We start from the raw sequence: 24420 nt of genomic DNA, 5'->3' as shown, positions 1-24420 counted from the left end.
TCCCTTAGGTTTTTAACTCCAGTTTCGTTAGCTTCTAGGCCCTGTGAAAACCCATCAAAGTCTTGTCCTCCTCTTGGTCTCAGCCTGTCAGCAGCATCTTCACTTGGGCATTAGAGCCTCATGCTTCCTCCGTCCGGGTCTACCCAGGAGACCTTGCTTCCCCCCTTCCTTGTCCCTCTGTAGCAGAAGAGGGACACAGTACAAAATGTGAAGTCTGCAGCCCAGCCTTTATCTCTATTCAAGAGACCAATGTGATTAAATGACTGGGAGAAAATGATGGGTTTCTCCTTGCTCTCCTCCCTTCTGACTAATAGGACCCAGCACAGAGCAAAATTCTTACACACCCTGTAGTTGATAGCTCTTGGCAGACTTTTTTCTTAGCAGACCCTCTTAATGAGATCAATTTAACTTGTATTTTAAACAGACCGAAAAGGCATGATTATTGCAGTATGCTTTTCCTGATTTCATTGGTAGCACTTCTCACTCACAAACCTACAGTGCTAATTCCGACTATTACTTCAGTTACGGAATCATTCTCTCTCTGTTTCTACCAAGGTACTTTAAGTCCTCTCCTTCTTGTTACATGTACTTCTAACCATTTAGGGTGCTTGTGAGAAGGGCAGGCCAGTGAGAAAGAAACCATCTAGTTTGTGATTTTTACATCATGTTAGACTTCTCAAACTTGAATCTTTTTGAAGGAAAACACCTTTAAAAGTCTGATTTTCAACCTTGCTATGGATGGGCTGATTTGGTTTTGGTTTTGGTTTTGTTTTTTTTCTCTGGCTTGGAATGCTCTCCCCTGCCTGGCCTAATCTTCTTCATCCTTTAAGACCCAGCTCAAATGTCATCTCTTCTGCTGAGCATCTACCCTCCCTACTCCCATGTTCCCTTCCAGAATCCTCACTCTTTCTTCTGTGCTGCCGGAACATTTGATTCATACCACGAGAATATAATCCCAGCACATTACAACCAGATATACATGTGTCTGTCCCGCCAGACCAGTCGCAGCCTACTTGAAGGCAGGACCAGCAGACGGTAGTCATCTTGCATCGCCTGCTCAGCACAGCAGATGAGGTGCCCTGGGAGTTCTGTACATATTTATGGGGTCGACTCAAATTATGGCAACATCAGCTCTTTTAACATCAGGGTTCTGAGGTTTTGGAAAGTGTGTCCAGTAAAGGTATAATTTTAAAACCATGGTCTTCTGAAATTTTCTGAAGAAAGAATTTTATATTCTTATTTTTAAGGGGAAAGTGTTAACATAAAACTCAGCATACATTGCCTGCATCTGGGGATACTGGTCATGTGTTTGCTCCCCACATCTTAACGGGATAGAAATAGTTGTCACCAATTCACTTTGCCTCGTGCAAAAGATATATCCTAGAAAAGTTGTGTGTAAAAGCGATGTCTGTAAATCAAGTTAGGTTTTAAAATGCACTGAGGGAGCAGTTTAAAGAAAATATTTTTCCAAGTGAACGAGGATAATTTTCCAAGTAAAATGGATCATTTCTGGACTCAACCAGAGAATTTGCCTGTTGTAGAGAAGTATTTTTCCTAGAATGATAAAGGCTCCCCTATATTCAAAATTCACCTGGCATAAGTTTCATGCTTTTCCATAGTCTATTTAAAACACTGGACTTACTGCTAAGATTTTAAATTTATACAACAGATATTCTTGGCTTACTAACAGTGAATAACTTCTCACTGTCATAAAATTGATATGTATTATGCATTATTTCTGGTTCAGTTAATTTAAAAATTACTTGTGTGGGCATTTAATGATTTTAACACAAAGCTGCTTGGAAGGAGTCAGTATATTATACTCTTGATCTGCAAGTAGAGCTGGGGGCTGATGTGAAGGCCTACGCAGTCCCGGAATGTGGAAAAGGGGACCAGGCACCCGTCTCAGTGAAATACTTACCATCCGAAGAACCAAAGATGTTGTGCTGGGAAATAAGTTTTATACGAATTTTATTTAAAGGTTTCCATTTTCCTTTTTTCTAGATTGGCCAAAGGGAATTGAAGAGAGGGGCGGAGGAGTGTAAGTTTGGGGCTACTGCTGTTAGAGATTATAGTGAATGACTTACTCATTGTCCCTTCCCATTCAGAGTTCAGGGCCACCGCCACCTCTTCTCCTATCCCCCGGTGGTGGGCACAGCAGAAGTCCTTTAATAATGCATTCACTGATTTTGAAAAACAATATTCTTGGCTCTGAAACTATGCATTTAACACATCCTCAGCAAATGCCGTGTGGCAAACCTAGTTCTTTTAGACTGCAGTTCTGCAGTGCATCAATAAAGCACGCGAGTGTTGGCCTTTTTCAGTGAACAAGACGAGAAATGTTGAGTACCTTTTAAATTAAAACGCAACTTTAAATATGCGCTCTCATTTTCATGGACAGCTGAGGCCTGCCTATGCTAATACGCAGCTGATCTTAGGTCTGCGGAGGGCTTGGGAATCGGTCACACCCAGTTCATCTTTGCTTGTTTTAGCTCCGCCTGTGGAAGCACGGGGCCTGCTCTGTTCAATTCTCCCTACATTTAGGCGTTCAATTTCCTGGGAGATCTTTCTCACGCCTGGACACTTCTCTCATGAGCATCACATTTGGACCAACGTATATGCCTCCACCCAATTTTAATTAAGTAGTAAAGCTGATCTCTATTTATTAGAATTTCAAAAATAGATATCCCCCCTCCAACCTCCACTTTAAAAAATGGTTTTATTGGCTGTGTCTTTTCTCACTCCTAAAAAATATCTAAGGAGAAACCCCCTACCTCATTGTGAGAGCTCATCCAACTTTGATTGCTGGTCCTTGGGATGAGAACACGCAGAGACACGTGGTTGCCTGGAGGTTGCGTTTACCCAAATGTGACCATTACTAGCAGACTGGCCGTACTGCCTTGGGGCAGGTAGGTCCTGGGTTGGGCCTCCAGGTGTGAGAGTGGCATCTGACCTATTCCACTGGATTAAAAATTAAAATCTGTTTAGAAGCAAGTTGCTCACTTCTAGCCTGGAGCTTCTAGCAGTAATCCCAGGTTAATGAATGTGTTTCAAGGGAATAGCGTTTCCTTCCTCCTTGCTTCAATTTCCCCCTCTCTTTTTGTTTTACTTTTCTCGTCTGCCTGCTTTCCTGTTTGGACAATGGCAACAACCATCACAATTCTAATAATCTGAGCTGAATACCGACTTAGAAAGACGTACAGCCTTTGCAAGAAATGACACAGATTTAGCTTAGCATAAAGTAATTTTCAGTCAGTTAACTGAAGTCTCTAGTACATAGAGAATCCTTTTTTGATTATAGCTGTTTGGGGAAAATTGCAAATAATATAAAAACAGGCTTACATCGTAGAATTTAGCTAATACCTAGGATGCGATAAGGAATTATTCCAATTTCTTAAACTTACGTTTATACATCCAGTACTATGTATTGACTACTGATCTTCAGAATGATGATCAGAATAATCAGAGATATAAAATACGAATAGGACAGTTCTGTATTCTTCCTTTGTTTTTCATAATTCTGAATTTTTATTGTAGCTTTATTTTTATTTTTTTAAACATCTTTATTGGAGTGTAATTGCTTTACAATGGTGTGTTAGTTTCTGCTTTGTAAAAAAATGAATCAGCTATATATATACATGTATCCTCATATCTCCTCCCTCTTGCATCTCCCTCCCACCCTCCCTATCCCAACGCTCTAGGTGGACACAGAGCACTGAGCTGATCTCCCTGTGCTGTGCGCCTGCTTCCCACTAGCTATCTATTTTACATTTGGTAGTGTATATGTCCATGCCACTCTCTCACTTCGCCCCAGCTTACCCTTCCTCCTCCCCGTGTCCTCAAGTCCATTCTCTACATCTGCGTCTTTATTCCTGTTCTGCCCCTAGGTTCTTCAGAACCATTTTTTCTTTTTTTAGATTACATATATATATGTGTTAGCATACGGTATTTGTTTTTCTCTTTCTGACTTACTTCACTCTGTATGACAGACTCTAGGTCCATCCACCTCACTACAAATAACTCAATTTCGTTTCTTTATACGGCTGACTAATATTCTATTGTATATATGTGCCACATCTTCTTTATCCATTCATCTGTTGATGGACACCTAGGTTGCTTCCATGTCCTAGCTATTGTAAATAGAGCTGCAATGAACATTGTGGTTATGGTTCTTTTTGAATTATGACTCTTTTTGAATTATGGTTTTCTCTCGGTATATGCCCAGTAATGGGATTGCTGAGTCGTATTTTTAGTTTTTTAAGGAACCTCCATACTGTTCTCCATAGTGGCTGTATCAGTTTACATTCCCACCAACAGTGCAAGAGGGTTCCCTTCTCTCCACACCCTCTCCAACATTTAATGTTTGTAGATTTTTTTATGATAGCCATTCTGACTGGTGTGTACATGATACCTCATTGTACTTTTGATTTTCATTTCTCTAATGATTAGTGATGTTGAGCATCCTTTCATGTGTTTGCTGGCGATCTGTATATCTTCACTGGAGAAATGTCTATTTAGGTCTTCTGCCCATTTTGGATTGGGTTGTTTATTTTTTTGATATTGAGATGCATGAGCTGCTTGTAAATTTTGGAGGTTAATCCTTTGTCAGTTACTTTGTTTGCAAATATTTTCTCCCATTCTGAGGGTTCTCTTTTCATCTTATTTATGGTTTCCTTTGCTGTGCAAAAACTTTGAAGTTTCATTAGGTCCCATTTGTTTATTTTTGTTTTTATTTCCATTTCTCTAGGAGGTGGTTCAAAAAGGATCTTGCTGTGATTTATGTGACAGAGTCTTCTGCCTATGTTTTCCTCTAAGAGTTTTATAGTGTCTGGCCTTACATTTGGGTCTTTAATCCATTTCGAGTTTATTTTTGTGTATGAAGTTAGAGAGTATTCTAATTTCATTCTTTTACATGTAGCTGTCCAGTTTTCCCAGCATCACTTACCGAAGAGGCTATCTTTTCTCCACTGTATATGTTTGCTTCCTTTATCAGAGATAAGGTGACCATATGTACATGGGATTATCTCTGGGCTTTCTATCCTGTTCCATTGCTCCATATTCCGCTTTTGTGCCAGTACCACACTGTCTTGATTACTGTAGCTTTGTAGTATAGTCTGAAGTCAAGGAGCCTGATTCCCCCAGCTCCATTTTTCTTTTTTTTTTTTGCCGTACGCGGGCCTCTCACTGTTGTGGCCTCTCCCGTTGTGGAGCACTGGCTCCGGACGTGCAGGCTCAGCGGCCATGGCTCACGGGCCCAGCCGCTCCGTGGCATGTGTGATCTTCCTGGACCGGGGCACGAACCCGTGTTCCCTGCATCGGCAGGCAGACTCTCAACCACTGCGCCACCGGGGAAGCCCCTCCAGCTCCATTTTTCTTTCTCAAGATGGCTTTGGCTATTTGGGGTCTTTTGTGGTTCCATACAAACTATGAAATTTTTCGTTCTAGTTATGTGAATAATGGCATTGTTAGTTTGATAGGGATTGCACTGAATCTGTAGATTGCTTTGGGTAGTATAGTCATTTTCACAATGTTGATTCTTCCAATCCAAGAACATGGTATATCTCTCCATGTGTTTGTATCATCTTTAATTTCTTTCATCAGTGTCTTATAGTTTTCTGCATACAGGTCTTTTGTCTCCTTAGGTAGGTTTATTCCCAGATATTTTATTGTTTTTGTTGCAGTGGTAAATGGAAGTGTTTCCTTAATGTCTCTGTCAAATTTTTCATCATTAGTGTATAGGAATGCAAGAGATTTCTGTGCATTAGCTTTGTATCCTGCTACTTTACCAAATTCGTTGATTAGCTCTAGTAGTTTTCTGGTAGCATCTTTAGAATTCTCTATGTATAGTATTATGTCATCTGCAAATAGTAACAGTTTTACTTCTTTTTTTCCGATTTGTATTCCTTTTCTTTCTTTTTCTTCTCTGATTGCTGTGGTTAACACTTCCAAAACTATGTTGAATATTAGCAGTGAGAGTGGGCAACCTTGTCTTCTTCCTGATCCTAGTGGAAATGGTTTCAATTTTTCACCACTGAGAACGATGTTGGCTGTGGGTGTGTCATGTATGGCCTTTATTATGTTGAGGTAAGTTCCCTCTATGCCTACTTTCTGGATGGTTTTTATCATAAATGGGTGTTGAATTTTGTCGAAAGCTTTTTCTGCCTCTATTGAGATGATCGTAAGGTTTTTCTCCTTCAATTTGATAATATAGTGTATTGTACCATATTGATTGATCTGCGTATATTGAAGAATCCTTTCATCCCTGGGATAAATCCCACTTGATCATGGTGTATGATCCTTTTAATGTGCTGTTGGATTCTGTTTGCTAGTATTTTGTTGAGGATTTTTGCATCTGTGTTCATCAGTGTTATTGGCCTGTACTTTTCTTTCTTTGTGACATCTTTGTCTGGTTTTGGTATCAGGATGATGGTGGCCTCATAGAATGAGTTTAGGAGTGTTCCTCCTCTGCTATATTTTCGAAGAGTTTGAGCAGGATAGGTGTTAGCTCTTCTCTAAATGTTTGATAGAATTCATCTGTGAAGCCATCTGGTCCTGGGCTTCTGTTTGTTGGAAGATTTTTAATCACAGTTTCAATTTCAATGCTTGTGATTGGTCTGTTCATATTTTCTATTTCTTCCTGGTTCAGTCTCGGCACGTTGTGCATTTCTAAGAATTTGTCCATTTCTTCCAGGTTGTCCATTTTATTGGCATAGAGTTGCTTGTAGTAATCTCTCATGATCCTTTGTATTTCTGCAGTGTCAGTTGTTACTTCTCCTTTTTCATTTCTAATTCTGTTGATTTGAGTCTTCTCCCTTTTTTTCTTGATGAGTCTGGCTAACGGTTTATCAGTTTTGTTTATCTTCTCAAAGAACCAGGTTTTAGTTTTATTAATCTCTGCTATCGTTTCCCTCATTTCTGTTTCATTTATTTCTGATCTGATCTTTATGATTTCTTTCTTTATGGTAACTTTGGGAGGTTTTTGTTCTTTCTCTAATTGCTTTAGGGGTAAGGTCAGGTTGTTAATATTTGAGATTTTTCTGGCTTCTTGAGGTAGGATTGTATTGCTATAAACTTCCCTCTTAGAACTGCTTTTGCTGCATCCCATAGCTTTTGGGTCTTCATGTTTTCATTGTTATTTGTTTCTAGGTATTTTTGGATTTCCTCTTTGATTTCTTCAGTGATCTCTTGGGTATTTAGTAGTGTGTTGTTTAGCTTCCATGTGTTTGTAGTTTTTACAGATTTTTTCCTGTAATTGATATCTAGTCTCATAGTGTTGTGGTTGGAAAGATACTTGATACGATTTCAATTTTCTTAAATTTACAGAGGCTTGACTTGTGACCCAAGATATGTTCTATCCTGGAGAATGTTCCATGAGCACTTGAGAAGATAGTGCGTTCTGTTGTTTTTGGATGGAATGTCCTATAAATATCAGTTAAGTCCATCTTGTTTAATGTATCATTTAAAGCTTGTGTTTCCTTATTTATTTTCATTTTGGATGATCTGTCCATTGGTGAAAGGGGTTGTTAAGTCCCCTACTATTATTGTGTTACTGTCGATTTCCTGTTCTGTGGCTGTTAGCATTTGCCTTATATATTGAGGTGCTCCTATGTTGGGTGACTAAATATTTACAACTGTTATTTCTTCATCTTGGATTGATCCCTTGATCATTACGTAGTGTCCTTATTTGTCTCTTGTAATAGTCTTTATCTTAAAGTCTATTATGTCTTTTATGAGCATTGCTACTCCAACTTTCTTTTGATTTTCATTTGCATGGAATATCTTTTTCCATCCCCTCACTTTCAGTCTGTATGTGTCTCTAGTTCTGAAGTGGGTTTCTTGTAGAAGCATATATATGGGGCTTGTTTTTGTATCCATTCAGCCAGTCTATGTCTTTTGGCCGGAGCATTTAATCCATTTACATTTAAGATAGTTATTGATATGTATATTCCTATTACCATTTTCTTAATTGTTTTGGGTTTGTTTTTGTGAGTCTTTTCCTTCCCTTGTGCTTCCGGCGTAGATAAGTTCCTTTAGCATTTGCTGTAAAGCTGGTTTGGTGGTGCTGAATTCTCTTAGCTTTTGCTTGGCTGTAAAGGTTGTATTTTCGCCGTCAATTCTGAATTAGATTGTTGCTGAGTAGAGTAATCTTGGTTGTAGGTTTTTCCCTTGAATCACTTTAAATATGTCCTGCCAGTCCCTTCTGGCTTGCAGAGTTTCTGCTGAAACATCAGCTGTTAGCCTTATGGGGCTTCCCTTGTATGCTATTTGTTGTTTTTCCCTTGCTCCTTTTAATATTTTTTCTTTGTATTTAATTTTTGATAGTTGGATTAGTATGTGTCTTGGCATTTTTCTCCTTTGATTTACCCTGCATGGGACTCTCTGCACTTCCTGGACTTGATTGACTATTTCCTTTCCCATATTAGGGAAGTTTTCAACTATAATCTTTTCAAATATTTTCGTAGTCCCTTTCTTCTTCTCTTCTTCTTCTCGGACCCCTATAATTCAAATGTTGGTGCGTTTAATGTTGTCCCCGAGGTCTCTGAGACGGTCCTCAATTCTTTTCTTCCTTTTTTCTGCTCTGCGGTAGTTATTTCCGCTATTTTATCTTCCAGCTCACTTATTCATTCGTCTGCCTCAGCTATTCTGCTATTGATTCCTTCTAGAGAATTTTTCATTTCATTCATTTTGCTGTTCATCATTGTTTGTTTGCTCTTTACTTCTTCTAGTTCCTTGTTAAACATTTCTTGTATTTTCTCCATTCTATTTCCAAGACTTTGGATCATCTTTACTATCCTTATTCTGAATTCTTGTTGAGGTAGATTGCCTATTTCCTCTTCATTTGTTAGGTCTGGTGGGTTTTTGCCTTGCTCCTTCATCTGCTGTGTATTTCTCTGTCTTCTCATTTTGCTTAACTTACTGTGTTTGCGATCTCCTTTTCCAGGCTGCAGGTTTGTAGTTCCCGTTGTTTTTGGTGTCTGCCCCCAGTGGGTAAGGTTGGTTTAGTGGGTTTTGTAGGCTTCCTGGTGGAGGGGACTGGTGCCTGTGTTCTGGTGGATGAGGCTGTATCTTGTCTTTCTGGTGGGCAGGTCCACGTCTGGTGGTGTGTTTTGGGGTGTCTGTTAACTTATTATGATATTAGGCAGCCTCTCTGCTAATGGGTGGGGTTGTGTTCCTGTCTTGCTAGTTGTTTGGCATAGGGTGTGCAGCTCTGTAGCTTGCTGGTCATTGAGTGGAGCTGAGTCTTAGCGTTGAGATGGAGATCTCTGGGGGAGCTTTTGCCGTTTGATATTACGTGGGGTCGGGAGTTCTCTGGTGGACCAGTGTCATTAACTCGGCTCTCCCACCTCAGAGGCTCAGGCCTGATACCCAGCCGAAGCACCAAGACCCTGTCAGCCACATGGCTTTGGCTAGAGGGTTTGGTATGAGGCTTTGTGGCCTGGAATTTCTGCAGCCATTGTTTCATGATGAGGTGAGTCATTCTCCTCCCAAGCATCGTCTCTGCTCCCAAACCATGCCATTACTCTGTCAATTGTGACATTTTTGAAGAGTACTGCTTAGATGTCTTGATTTGGGTTTGTCTGATGTTCTCTTACAACTAAATTGAGGTTATACAGTTTTGGCAAAGATACCACAGAGGCGATACACACTTCTCAGTGTATCATGTCAAAGGCCACATGCTGTCAATATAATCTTATCACTGGTCTTAATGTCCTTTTGATAACATCAGTTGAAACAATATTATTTTCTCCTTAGTAAGTGAAATTATATCATTAATTAGAACATAGTATTCTATCATTCCAATGATTGAAGTTTAAATTTACCATATTAATAAAAATATGCTTTTATAAATATAATATACATTTTCACCTGGATTAACATGATTCTTCAATGAATTTTTTTATTGTAATTAACACTTCTTACAGTATTCCAGTTTTAGGCATACATCTAAGGTAACTGTGATTTTTTTATTTCCTGATCTGTAAAGTGGTTGTGAGAATCAGATGAGAATTTAAATGTGAAAGTGGTAGCATATAGTTGGTGCCTGGCAAATTTTAGGAAAAGTAGAATTCTGGTTTTAATAATTTTTTTATGTAAAAAAAAAAAATCACATTACCTCTCAAGGTAGTAAAATGTTAAAAAAAAGTCATGAGGGGCTTCCCTGGTGGCACAGTGGTTGAGAGTCCGCCTACCGATTCAGGGGACACAGGTTCGTGCCCTGGTCCGGGAGGATCCCACATGCCACGGAGCGGCTGGGCCCGTGAGCCATGGCCGCTGAGCCTGCGCGTCCGGAGCCTGTGCTCCGCAACGGGAGAGGCCACAGCAGTGAGAGGCCCGCGTACCGCAAAAAAAAAAAAAAAAAAAAAGTCATTAGTTAGTTAAATATCATAGTAACTATTGTCAGCAGTTACTACTGTTCAAACATATGGAAGCACATTGATCAAAATTAGTATAGAGATTTTTAACATTTCTGGCTCTTGAAGTTAGCCTTTTTCTACTTCTTTAATTGCTCTGCTAGTATGAACTTCAGGATTTTTCCAATTGTTCTATACCTAATTGTTAGACCTGGTAATTAACACGTAAATGATAGGAAAGCCTCAGGTTCATCAGACTTTGAGGGTATGACTTTTTAGATCTAGATAAGGAAGAGGACCAGGGCTTAAATTATATTTCTTAGGTTACACACCTGTCCCTATTTCACCCTTTTATTTATTCCCTATTTTAAAATTTGACTTATTTTGTTTAAGGAGGTATCCTATAGAACATCAAAGTTTTGGGAGCTAAAGTGTTTTCTCGTGGAAGAAAATCTAAAAATGTCTTGTCTGCAGCTGTTTTTGATTTTAATACTTCTGAAACTGTTTCCTCTGTCTGTAATACCCTCCTGACAGATCTGTCGACATATTGAAAGTGTTGCAGTGTGGCCTAAACATTTCATGAGAAAAGTCTGGCTCATTGCTCATTTATTCACTGAGCACCTGTGTTTGGCTGGGTAGGTGCCGGACACACAATCGTGAGCAAAAGAAACAGAATGCCTGCCTGTATGGAACTTCAGTCTAGTAGAAGGGACAGGCATTGAGAGGAAAACAAATGGAGAAAAATATGTATTAACAAATACCCAAAATGTTATGAAGTTAAAGAACAGGTTGCCATAAGAGAGGATGGTCATTAATCATGGAAGAGATATAAGAAAAGATTCTGCCAGTCAGGCCAGCAGTCACTTAGCCGGTGCTGTCTCTGCAAGGGTCAAAGCCAGGGATTCTGTAACAGCACATTCATGAACCCTTGAAATTGGAAGATCCGAAAGGGCATCTTGTAGACTTGCCAGCCGACACTATACTGTTGAGTAGAGAAGGTCAACCAGCTGCTGCTTTCAAAAACTGCCGGAAGCCTTCTCTCCCTCCCTTTCTTCTTTTAATTAATGATTCTGTTATTTATCAACTCTCTGCTCCCGTGGCTGTCAAATTTTGGTGCACATCAGAATCTCTTTTGGAGTTGTTTTTTAAAATGCCTGGACCTCACATCAGATCTGCTGAGGGTTTGTTTAAAAATCTGAGGGTGGAAACCAGCATATGCATTTGTAAAAACCTCCTCAGGTGACTCTGGTGTCCGTCAAAGGCTGAGAACCACGGTGTGCCAGGCACAGAGGCTAGTTCTGTGGCTACTGAGAGAAGCACGTGTCTGCCTGGGGACAAGCATGGCTTTGTATATTATATAAGTTCAGTAGTGGAAGCATTTGACTGCTCTGTGGAAAGCTCACATTGTTCTCCTTTTGAACTAAATCTTCTTGCACCGTCATCTGTATATTCTGACTGCTCCTCCGGTCCTATCTCTCTGTCTCCAAAAGTTTCTCTCAGTCTGTTCCCTCTCTCCATCTCCACTGCCACTGCCCCATTTTGCCTGGGCTCTAGGAATTACTTTAGAACTACCCTCCCCCAAGCTTCTCTCCCTGTGAGCTGACCCTTAGTTTACTCTGAGGTTTCTAAATTACAAATTTGATCCTATCGCTCCCAATTTAAAACACTCTGTTTGGTCCTCATTGCCTATGGAGATCAAAGTCCCTAGCTTGGCCCGCACCTATGTTTTCAGCATCATTCCCCACCATTTCACCATTTGCCCCATAAACTCCAGGTGACTAAAAACACTCATTTCTATACCACACCGTGCACTTTTCAGCTAAGCATCATTGCTCATAATGTTGTCAATGCCTGAAACACTTCTTATTCCAGTTTTCACCTTCATTCGTCCTTCAAGAAAATCTAAAATCACTTCCACTGGCAGAGTTGATTGAGTCTTTCTCTCTGGTCTTTATATAAACCTGTGTTTTAATTAATGTACCCCTTTGTCTATGTGCATACCTATATGCTGACATACCTATCTGGGCCAGCCGTCTTTGGAGTGAGTTTTTGTTTGCCTAGAACTTAAAATGGTGCTACAGACAGTAGGAGTTAACTAAACATTCACCGAGTGTGTGGGAAAAAGAGTGAATGAACCTGAAACTGGTTTGCTGTATCCCCTCGACTGGTCTTAATTCCATTTTTTTTTTTTTTTTTTGGTGTATTACTTAACTAATCTAGTCTATCATATATGTGTTCTTTTCTCCTAATATAGGAAGATCACTCTCACCCTTTGTCTTTTTGCCCTAGTCACACACCTAGTAAGTTGTCATTTTAAAACTGACACCAACTCCTTGGGATTCCAGTAGTCATTATGGGTAGTTTCAAAGTTGCACTAAGTTCTCAAAGTCAAATGACCTCATCCTGATAAACTTGCTATAAACTCAGATTTGCAAGAGAGTAAAGTGGGTAGCTTTTAACCTACTATCATATTACATAGGTTTCAGGATTGAGCTGCTGATCTCATAAATTCAAATACATTTTAACAATCCTGCATTTTTACTCCCCTCCATTATAGGCCATTACAAGATATTGTTATCTGTAAAACTTCTGATCTCTCCATCAAATCTGAATGAAAGCCTTGCCAGGTAGAGTATTTTGGGTTGTAGGTTTTCCCCTTTCATTGCTTTAAATATATGGTGCCACTCCCTTCTGGCCTGCAGAATTTCTGCTGAAGAGTCAGCTGATAGCCTTATGGGTGTTTTCTTGTATGTAACTTGTTGCTCTTCTTTTTTTTTTTGTGGTACGTGGGCCTCTCACTGTTGTGGCCTCTCCCGCTGCGGAGCACAGGCTCTGGACGCACAGGCTCAGCGGCCATGGCCCCCTGGGCCCAGCTGCTCTGCGGCATGTGGGATCCTCCCGGACTGGGGTGCGAACCCGCGTCCCCTGCATCGGCAGGTGGACCCTCAACCACTGCGCCACCAGGGAAGCCCTGTTGGTCTTCTTTTGATGCTTTTAATATTATCTCCTTATCTTTAACTTCTGCCGTTTTAATTACATGTCTTCATCTGGTCCTCTTTGGGTTGATCGTGTCTGGGACTCTGCTTCCTGGACCTGGATGTCTGTTTCCTTTCCTAGGTTAGGGAAGTTTTCAGATATTATGTCTCCAAATATGTTCTCTGCCCCTTTTTCTTTCTCTTCTCCTCTGGGACCCCTATAATATGAATGTTAGTACACTTGATGTTATCCCAAAGGCCTCTTAAACTGTCCTGCTTTATTTTTATTCTTTCTTCTGTTGAGAGTCAGTGATCTCCTCTACTCTGTCTTCCGGCTTGCTGATCCATTCCTCTGTGTCTTCTAAAATCTCCTGTTGATTCCTTCTAGTGTATTTTTTATTTCAGTTATATTCTTCATTTCTGTTCGGTTCTTCTTTATATTTTTTCACTCTTTGTTAAAAGCTTCTAGCGTCTCACTCTGTCCGTCCAGTCTTCTCCCGAGTTCTTTGAACATCTTTGAACTCTTTATTGGGTAGATTGCTCATCTTCACGCAGTTCTTCTGGGGTTTTCTCTTGTTCTCTCATTTGGAACATATTCCTCTGTCACCTCATTTTACCTAATTTACCGCTTTTATTTCTTTGTGTTTGTAAGGTTAGTTATATCTCCCAACCTTGGAGAAGTGGCCTTTGGTAGGAGACGTCCTAGGCATCCTGGCAGTGCACTTCCTGCTGGTCACCAGAGCTGTCTGTATGCTTTAGGGGTGCCCCTGAAGGGGGCTTCATGGGTCCTTCTGTTGTGGTGGGCTGACTACCATGGGCGGTCTGGCAGGCTGGCTTCCCAGCCCTGTTGGTTGCCAGGCCCTGCCTTGTGTGGAGGCCGCTAGCCCACCGGCGGGTAGAGCTAGGTTCTAGGGTGGGTAGTTCTGGGACCAAGGGTCCCAGATCTAGTATCAGCCTGCTGGTGGGTGGGATCAGTTTCTGACACAGCTGGCTGCAGAGTCTGGCTGTGCCATAGTTGGTGTTGGTCTGTTAGTGAGGGGGGCTGGGTCCTAGGGTGGCTGGATGAGGGGTCCAAGGTGTCTCAGAACTGACGTCGGCCTGCTGGTGGGCGGGGCTGGGGCGCAGGGGTTCCTAGGGATTGAGGCTGGTCCCTGGGCTATTGCTGGCCCACTGGTGAGTGGAGCTGGGTCTCGGGATCTTTGACTGCAGGTTGCTGGTGTTCCTGGGGCTAGTGCCCGGGTGGGTAGCACCAGGTCCCGAGCGCTCTGGCAGATAAGGCCAGGTCCTGGGGTAGCTGTGGGCTCGGGATCTTTAGGGAGCCTGTCTGCTGGTGGACGGAGCTGTGTCCCTTCCCAGCTGCTGCGTGGCCTGAGGCATCCTAGTACTGGCGCCCGCAGGCTATTGGGTGGGGTCAGGGCTGGATCCTGAAGTTAAAAAGCTAGAGGGAGGATTCCAAAATGGTCCTTGCCAGCATCAGAGTCCTCGTGGTGGAACGAGCTCCCAGAAATGGCTGCCACCAGTGTCTGTATCCGCAGGATGAGTTCCAGTTGCCTTTGCCTCTCTGGGAGGCTCTCCAAGATCAACAGGTGGGTCTGACCGGAGTGTCTATTTCCCACAGACCTCTGGCTCTCCCAAAGGTAAGCCCTGCTAGCCTTTCAAAGGCAAACATTCTGGGGGCTTATCCTCCCGGTGCAGGCCCCCTGGGCTGCGGAACAGAATGTTGTAATTATCCTCCAGTTTGTGGGATACGGGTCTTGACTTTGCTGCATCTCTGCTCCCCCTACCTGTCTTGTGGTTCCTCCCTTATATCTTCAGTTGGAGAAGGTCTCTTCTGGCAGTCTTCTGATCTTTCTCATCAATAGTTGCTCTGTAAATAGTTGTAATTTTGGTGTGCTGCTGAGAAGAGGTGAGCTCGGGGTCTTCCTACTCTGCCATCTTGGCCGCTCTCCTCCCAGTATTGAGTCTCACACTTGCTTTTCTTTTTTTTTTAAACTTTTTATTTTATATTGGAGCATAGTTGATTAACAGTGTTGTGTTAGTTTCAGGTGTACAACAAAGTGATTCAGTTATACATATACATGTATCTATTCTTTTGCAAATTCTTTTCCCAGTTAAGATGTTACAGAATGCTGAGCAGAGTTCCCTGTGCTATATAGTAGGTCCTTGACTGTTATCCATTTTAAATATAGCAGTGTGTACATGTCAATCCCAAACTCCCTAACTATCCCTCCCCCTGACCCTTCCCCCCGGTAACCATAAGTTCATTCTCTAAGTCTATGAGTCTGTTTCTGTTTTGCAAATAAGTTCTCTTGTATTATATATATACATATATATATATATATTAGATTCCTCATATAAGTGATATCATACGATATTTCTCTTTCTCTGTCTGACTTACTTCACTCAGTATGACAATCTCTAGTTCAATCCATGTTGCTGCAAATGGCATTATTTCATTCTTTTTAATGGCTGAGTAGTATTCCATTGTGTGTGTGTGTGTGTGTGTGTGTGTGTGTGTGTGTGTGTGTGTGTGTGTGTCACATCTTCTTTATGCATTCATCTGCCAATGGACATTTAGGATGAGTCCATGTCTTAGCTATTGTAAACAGCGCTGCAGTAAACATTGGGGTGCATGCATTGTTTTGGGCCATGTTTTTCTCTGGGTATATGCCCAGCAGTGGGATTGCAGGATCATATGGAGAATATCTGAGGCTCACCTAACGCCCTTCCTCTCCCCTCTCCCACCACCACCTCAGGCTGTCATTCCGTGCTTGCACTGTTTATTATAACTTCCCAACTTATAAATTATTTTCCTTGCATGTGTGGATTATTTTGCTTTGCAGAGGGAAACTCACAACAGGGCAATTGAACAATTCTGTGGTCTTTGTTGTTTATCGTTAATGACCTTCCCCCCAAATATTTCAATTTTTCCTTGTTCCTCCTCTTCAGATATTTTCACATATTCTGTGTACTACCTTTGGTTGTTTTTCACAATGTTCAATCCCAGTCCTTCTGGATTTAGGCCTCTCCAGTGTTCTCCTAAGGAATCTTCTGACACTTGTATGATTGTCTCTACTTTGTGTCATTGCTTCCATTTATTTCTCATCCTTGTAGAATCAGAATTCATCAGAGTTCTTGTAAAGACATGGTGAACTCTATAATGGCATCCCCTTTTCTTTCACTAGGATTATGACTATATAGTTATGTGATCAGAATCTTATTTTTCAGAATCTCTTTTAAAGTAGAGCTGACATCTCTGCGTTCATATTATACTTATCTTTTTGCTGGTGTTTTAAAATGTTTTTCCTAAGTCAGTGGTGTGGATCTGATTAGAATTAATGTTCTCTATCCTCACTCTTATGGAATCCAGGCTGGTATAGTAAGTTTCTTCTAAGAGTCCAGTCATCTTCATGTTGTTATTGACTTTTTTTGCAGCTAGTCAATATTAAGGCTATTATATAGTTCTTCCCTGGCCTCAAAGTTTGAGAACAGACTCCTGCCACTCTTAACCTAGTTTAATTAAACCATTGGTAATCTGCTCTCCATGACTTTATTTAAAACTCTCTTAAAATCTATAATATAGTGTGTATTTTTTCAGTCTCTTGGTTAATGAATTCTGAGATTACTCTCTGTGCTATAAAGAATGTGCATTATTGGGCTTCCCTGGTGGCGCAGTGGTTAAGAGTCCGCCTGCCGATGCAGGGGACACGGGTTCGTGCCCCGGTCCGGGAAGATCCCACATGCCGCGGAGCGGCTGGACCCGTGAGCCATGGCCGCTGAGCCTGCGCGTCCGGAGCCTGTGTTCCACAACGGGAGAGGCCACAACAGTGATAGGCCCGCGTAACACACACACACACACACACACACATACACAAAATGTGCATTATTTTCTTTCTACTAAAATGATCTCTTTTACGCTTTTGAGCAATAAAACCCTAGTTTTAGTATTGCATGAGTTGGGGAGTAAATGCATGTTTATATTGTCAAGACTTTCTTAATCTTTTCAGTCTATCTTTTATATTAAAAAAAAACACCTCACTTTAGTTTTCTAGTTGGTAAGCTAGCATCTTTATGTAGGAAAATGTTTTACTTAGGAAGCATGCATTCAAATCCCTTGACATTTTCCTCCAAGCAACATCTTAGAGAATAAAAACTACCTCTGTCATTATATGGATACAGAGACCAGTGTAATCTGAATGACTTCACTTCAGTGTACGGTAGTGAAGGAGAGGCAGCTTTGTCCTTTCAGTGCCCTCTCCCACTCTGATTTCACACATCAGCATTTACCTTACCCTTCCTGAGCTGCCTGCTTACTTTCCCTCTCTCTCTTCCTACTGAGGTATTTTTTATCCTTCGTGACTCAGCCTATATTTTTCTTGTCTGCGGTACTTCCCTGGCACCCCAGAAGAAAATAACATCTCTTCTGTCTCCTCACCACGCACTTCTACAATAACTTTTTCTCTTTAATATTACTGATTGTGACATCTAGTGACTGACCTCCTAGGCACTGTAGAGACACATCATTCTGTGCTGTGCATGGTTGTAAAGACAGGTTAGTAGGCAGAATTTTTTTTTTCTTAAACACTGGATTTAATATAAAAGCTAAGTTACAAGAGCTTTCAAAATACCAACTGCACATAATATTTTATATGTGTTTAAAAGAGAAGTGAAATATATAAATATATGTGTTTAAAAGAGAAATGAAATGAATAATGTACGAGTGACATTAGTTCATGTTTTAAAGTACGTGAGTCATAATTCTCCCCACACATTTCAAAACACCCAGGCATCATTTTTTAAAAAATTTTTATTGGAGTATAGTTGATTTACAATGTTGTGTTATTTTCAAGTCTACAGCAAAGTGATTCAGTTATTCATATACACATATCCACTCTTTTTAAGATTCTTTTCCCGTATAGGCCATGACAGAGTACTCAGTATTCCCTGTGCGATACAGTAGGTCCTTATTAGTTATCTGCTTTATGTATAGTAGTGTGTATATGTCAATCCCAATCTCCCAGTCCCTCCCCCACTTTCCCCCTTGGTAGCCATAAGTTTGTTTTCTACATCTATGACTCTATTTCTGTTTTGTAAATAAGGTCATTTGTACCCACATATAAGTGATATCATATGATATTTGTCTTTCTCTGCCTGGCTTACTCAGTACGACAATCCCTAGGTCCATCCATGTTGCTGCAAATGCAGGCTTCATCTTTTAAAGGACAGTATTTAACTGAAACCGATGCTGGTTGCAGTGCTTAGTAGCTGGGCAGAAAGGTCAGGGGCCAGGAGAATGTCACAGCAGGAGGTGGCTTCCCGTAGTCTGTCCTCTCCCACCTGCTTGTGGCCCTGTCTGTTGGGACTGGGAAGCGCAGGGGACCATGCACATTGTGCCGCTAAACAGAGAGTCCACGTGGTCAGCTGTGTTCTGTCCAACAGACGACACTGCCTCTTGACACTTCCTGGCGGTTTCTGACAAGCAGTGCTGCTAAGAGTCCTGAGTTGGAAATTGTTCCAGGTCTCAGGCTTCCTGGCCAGAACAGCACGGCCCATCAGTTTCTAGCTTTAGAATAATAAGAGGGAAAACAAACGGTATTTCCTGGTGAGATAGCATCATCATAAGTGACCAGACAAATCCTGCTCATAGGTCAATCTGCTGTGTAGAAGGTACTGTGCTAAGAGGTTGATCATTCAAATTGCTCTCTGCCTTTACATACCTGGGAAACTAGTCGGAGAGAAAATACAAACACAGACACACAAAGAAAATAACCATATACACACACAAAAATCGGGCGTGTTAAATGGCCAGACGGGCATATGGAACACTGGTTGTCAAAATGCACTTGTTCCTCGGTTTGATGGTGGATACCAGCTTAACAATTTTTGCCGTGTCTTTATCATCGAGCACTTATTTACTTTTTTGTTTATATACGACTCCAAAAAGTATCTATTTAAGCTTCTTCCTAAGTAATAATATCTGCAAAATCACATGGTTTTCTTCTGATACATTTTTTTCCTGATACACGTTAAGTTGAACTATATGAAGCTGCCGATATTTCACTATTTTTAAAAGCATCCATTTCACGTAGCTTAAAGTAAACACAACTATTCAACATTTAAAACGATGGTTTCATGAGTCACATTAAATCCCTGGATATCATACCGGAGGAACATATCACCCTGGAGGAGCTCTGGAGCTGGAGGGAGCAAGCAGTTGTTAAGAGTTGATCTTGTAAGGTTTCTCCTAGGAGGGGGCCAGGATGTGAAGCTGGAAGGAAGGATGCACAGACAAGAGAGGGGAGAGCAGGGATCGCAGGGGAGAAGCCGTCCGTGAGGACGGGTAGGGGGCTGAGTGCGCCACCAGTGGGAAAGGAAAGCCGATGGACCGGAGAGCGTGCTCCGGACTCCTCTGATGTAAATTCTTAATCCTCGCGTTTCTTTGGCAAACATGTTTTCAAAGCACGTGAGCAGGGTTTTATGACCCTTCTGAAGATTTCTGCAGAATACTCTGTTATGCTGATTAATACCTTAAGCAGGGTCAGGTAGCGTTTCTGTTAGGGAGTATGCAGTTGTCTGCAGGGGGACCACAGTTGGAAAGAGCTGTGTAATGCAAGTACAGGAGGCGTGAATTTGCGCGCAGACAGCTGCATGGGGTGTGAGGCTCCGTGGCTGTCTCCCCCTTAGAGAGTCAAGCTTCCCAGGCTGTCAAATCCCAGAGAGGGCTCTCCTGCCAAAGACAGCAACTGACGGGGTTGAGGTTCCCTCCAGTTCATTCCAGAAGCTCCCCTGGCCATTCCTGCGGATGTCTTTCCACCTTTCTGGCCCGTCCCTACTGTGCTGAAGATTCCAGCCTCGGGCTCTCCTCCTTACCAGGTGGGTAAGGAGGATAACACCCAGCAGATTCCCCAGCGCTTACGGGGAGGGTGAATCAGAGGTCAGTTTCCCAGGATCAGTTTCCATGGCTGCCGTGCCTGCAGGCCCGGGCTTAGCCCTGCCCGAGGTGTGTTCCAGCAGAGAACGTGGAGCCATCTGAGCATTGGGCCCTGGAACAACAGGAACTATATTTTCTTGGAATAAAAAGAAAACAACTTTGTCCTCACGTGTTGGCAAAACTCAGAGTGCTTCAGCTGTAGAAACGTGTCCTCATTACTTTTAGAGCTCAGTGTCATTTAGGAAAGTATGGGCAGGACTAATTATTTCCTTATATTTAAAGAGAATAAGTTTGTGTGTGTTTTGACAGTTTATTGGCATTTGGTATCCAGTGTTAATTATTTGTGTCTGTGGCAGAAAGAACATGGCAGGGCTGCTCCCTTGCATTGATGGTCCCTAGATCCAAAAAAAAGCTTTGAAGGTCGAATAGACACCAGCAATAATAACCACAAAAAGAGTCAATCCATGAATTAATCTCAGAGCCAAGATGAGGACCAAATTACCCACACATCTTTAAAATGGTACAGTTATTTTATTTATCGTGAGTCCAAGGACACCATAACTCCTGGTGGTGATTATATATCGTGTTCCTTGAAGATGCAGTGGACTTCACTTGTATGAGTCATTCAACAAATTTGTATGTGCGCATTTTAAAATGTAGATCTTAGTATCATTCAGGTATGGTGAAGCCAAGAGATCAGGAGAAGGCTGCCATTGAAGATATAGTGTGTCACTCACAGTTCCTAAGAGGAGAGAGTATGCGTGCCACCCTGGGAGGTGGGTGGGCAGAGGGGGAGGCACCAGGGTCGGTCCGGATGCGGAAGAAGCAAGGGAAGAAAGTGGGCAAGAGGCTTCATGATAGTTTCTGAGAGAAGGAACGGGTGAAGCAGGGTGAGCACGTGTAGGATTGGCTAGTTTGAATCATTTCATCGGGCTGTCTTTAGTTGTCCGGTGCCTAGCCCTGGGGTGACTAGGGCAGGGGGATATTGGAGTCTGTTGAGGGTATGAGCTCTGGATTGGCTAGCTCGCATTTGAAGATTATGCCCCTGTTGTTTGCTGTCTTTAGGAATTGACCAGCCCTGGGAGAGGCAGTCCCTCCAGTGTCAGGAAGGGCCCAGAGGTTAAAGCATCAGGAAATAGAAACGATTAAAAAAAAAAAAAGAAAAACTAATGCAGTACGTATATATATGTACACACACACATACACAGACATACACACTCATTCTACTTATTCAGTGCATTTGTGCGGGGGAAAGGGAGAGCTCGTGTCTACTGTGTACCAGATGCGGTTTTGGTTGACGGCGATTGAGCAGGAAAAGCATAAACAATTTTTAAAAGTCAGCTTGCCCTTATGGAACACCAGCTTGTCAAAGAAATAGTTATGTAATGTAACCTCAAATACTGAGAAATCCTATGGAGAAAGATATAGCTGGTGGAAGGACAGAAGAGAACTGAAGTTACTATTTTTGGTAGGTCAGGGACGGCCTCTCTGCAGAGGGTGATATTTCAGTAGAGAAGGGACTAAGGGGCTAGAAAAGGGCAGATGTCCAGGCATCTGGAGGAATCACAGGTGCCGAGTCACTGAGAGGATCCTGCTTGGCAGACTCAGGGAACAGTAACAAGGCCCGTGTCCTGGGATCCCCGCGAGAAGGGGGGCTGTAGGAAAGGAGGCGGCAGAGGTGACCGGCAGGCAGAATCTGAAGGACCTTGGAGGCCATCCAAGGGCAAAGGGAAGCTGTGTGTGCTTCTGTGATGCTAGAAATTCAAACCCTATGAAGGTAAGAGTTAAGCTTTGGTCTCAAAATGCAAATTAAATAGCTGTCCCCTCGCTATTTTCTTTTACACTATTCAATTTTTTCAATATTTATTTGAGATGGCTTTGTTTGCAAATGGGAAAGCTTACTGTCTTTCTCCCCAAAGTTTTACATTTGGAAATTTTTTTTTTACGGTTGAAAACAAACAGAAACTTACCCATATAATGCAAAAAGACAGGAGTGTTGGATCAGGAGTGTTGGAAAGTGACTCTCTGTACCGCTGAGTTCCGTGGCGTATATGTGGCATTTAAATAAAGTGAAATACAATTTGAAAACCACCACACTTCTGAACATCTAGAAGAGGAAAAAAGATCTGGGAACAGTCAACAATTTGCTTTCATTCTCTGTTAAATCGTGATTTTTTTTGCACTTGGTGTTGTTTACTAAATATGAAGTAACACCCACTCACAATCTACTTCACATAAGCGCGCCCAGAAAGAGAAGCTCCTTTCACATCTAATTGTGGATACTGTTCCTCTGTTAAAAATCCATAGGGTTTATAAACGTGTCCATTAAGTACCGGAGTCTCCGTTATTTCCCCAGCTCTTTTCCCACTGCCAATTCTGATCAGAATTTTAAAACACCCCTCTCTCTGAAGGTGTTCTCTGAAGAACAAAAAGCCGGGGGGTGGGGGGTGGGGAGGTAGAACTTACGAATATAACTAGAAAGACCTCCTGACCAAATATGCTGCAGTTTCCTGATTTAGTTTCGGTATAATGTAGGTAAATGGACAGGGGCAGACCATCTTCTGTTAACCTCAACATCGTGTTACTGCTCTAAAGTTCTGCCTCTCAGTAATCTTTAAATGTGGTATCAACTAACAGCTGGTCGGGTGGTTTGGTTGTTTTGCTTTTTGGAAAATGGAGGAAACTGAAGAGTAGGCAGTAGGCAGCTTCTTCTCTGTTCTGGTTCTAACGCCCCTCCACCCACATTAGCGAGACCTAAGTCACGTGCCACTTCTTAATACTGGGCATGTTGTTTGCTGCAGGGGACAAGACAAGCAATACTCTGCAGTTCAGTGTCTTGGTTAATCTCCATGTGGGGCCCCTATTGCTTATACTTCATGTGCTTTCATTGATTTGGGTCAAGAATATGCACATACTAGAAAACTAATGGCAGGGAATTCCCTGGTGGTCCAGTGGTTAGGGCTTGCTGCTTTCACTGAGTGGGTCTGGGGTCAGTCCCTGGTTGGGGAAGTGAGATCCTGGAAGCTGCATGGCCTGGCCAAAAAGAAAAAAGAATGAACAGTAATAAGAAAATATATAAAAAACTATTAAAAAAGTAAATTAAATTTAAAAAAAGGAAGCAAAAAAAAAGGAAACTAGTGGAGAGTATAAAATAAGACTGTGTAACTGTACATAACAAAACTGTGATCACGTGGCATGGAGGAAAAACACTTTTCTGGATTTCATATGTAAATTTACAGCCATTGTATTACACTTAATATATTTCAGAAATCACCTTTTCTCCTCATATGAACTTATTTTTGTAATTTAACTCAGCAAGAAGCTTGCAAATTCTGGAACAATTTGAGCTCAGTACAACTCTGACTGGAAGGATCGACTATAACCTGTATTTTATCCTGCATCACATTTCAGTATTAACTCACATCTTCTCTTTAGTTTGCTGCCCTGCGTAAAACGGCCTACTCATCTCCCTGGTTCCCGAGTGTGTGATCCAACGGCAGATAACGTAGATAAAAGATCCCTGCCGCTGTTGGCCATTGTTCTGAATTTCATTTAATGGATTAAGTCATCAAGGTGATAATACTACACACTTTTCCCACGTTTGATCTCCTGGACCACAGGGGTTTACAGACCAAAACAGCGATGCTACTGCCAAACCCTGCCACTCACAGCCCCCAACCACCTAGCTTATTATTCTGGTGTCCTGTGAACCAACAATGAATCAAGCCAAAATACTGATGGAAGAAACCCAGAGAGACCAGAATGTGGACTTTTCAGGGGGGGAGTAGTTGGTGTGAAGATGCGCTCACAAAATTGTCATTGGTGGAGGTTTTGCTTCTGTTTTGTAATCCAAAGAATTCCTCTATGAGAACCTATCTAAAGGGATCTGGATTTTAACTATCAAAATGTCTCACCGTGTTGCCAGTAATGCTTCGTTTCTTTCAGTTCCTCCAAGAGGCATTATGCGTTAGCGCCTCACATAACTCGTGAGATGAGGAGTGAAGGCATACAGTGGAGAAGCTCAGGGAACCGGCCCGGGGCGAACTTGTGATGAGAGCTCTCTTGTGACGTACAAATTGTGCTGTCAAACTGCTGTGCACATTTTTACAGGAGAGGCACAAAGGGGGTCCCCAGACCAGCTCTCAGGGTTTAAGGCTATCTT

General features: G+C 41.9%; 1 protein-coding gene across 8 annotated transcripts in view; it reads left to right on the top strand.

The window, feature by feature from the left end:
- ENOX1 (ecto-NOX disulfide-thiol exchanger 1) overlaps positions 1-24420 on the top strand; it is a 604516-nt gene that overhangs the window by 350774 nt on the left and 229322 nt on the right. Inside the window, exon 1 of one of the 8 annotated variants that reach the window (XM_067713982.1) lies at positions 12961-12979. The exons of the other annotated variants lie outside the window; for them this stretch is intronic. Within the exon in view, the coding sequence (XP_067570083.1) occupies positions 12964-12979 (16 nt within the window). The 5' untranslated portion in view covers positions 12961-12963. Of the gene's footprint in view, positions 1-12960; positions 12980-24420 lie in introns of those variants that run through there. 8 annotated transcript variants of the gene reach the window in all.

This window comes from Pseudorca crassidens, chromosome 18 (assembly GCF_039906515.1).
Source record: "Pseudorca crassidens isolate mPseCra1 chromosome 18, mPseCra1.hap1, whole genome shotgun sequence".
Classification (NCBI taxonomy): domain Eukaryota; kingdom Metazoa; phylum Chordata; class Mammalia; order Artiodactyla; family Delphinidae; genus Pseudorca; species Pseudorca crassidens.
The sequence above is the reverse complement of the archived record's forward strand: the minus strand, read 5'-3'. Positions and strand labels throughout refer to the sequence as shown.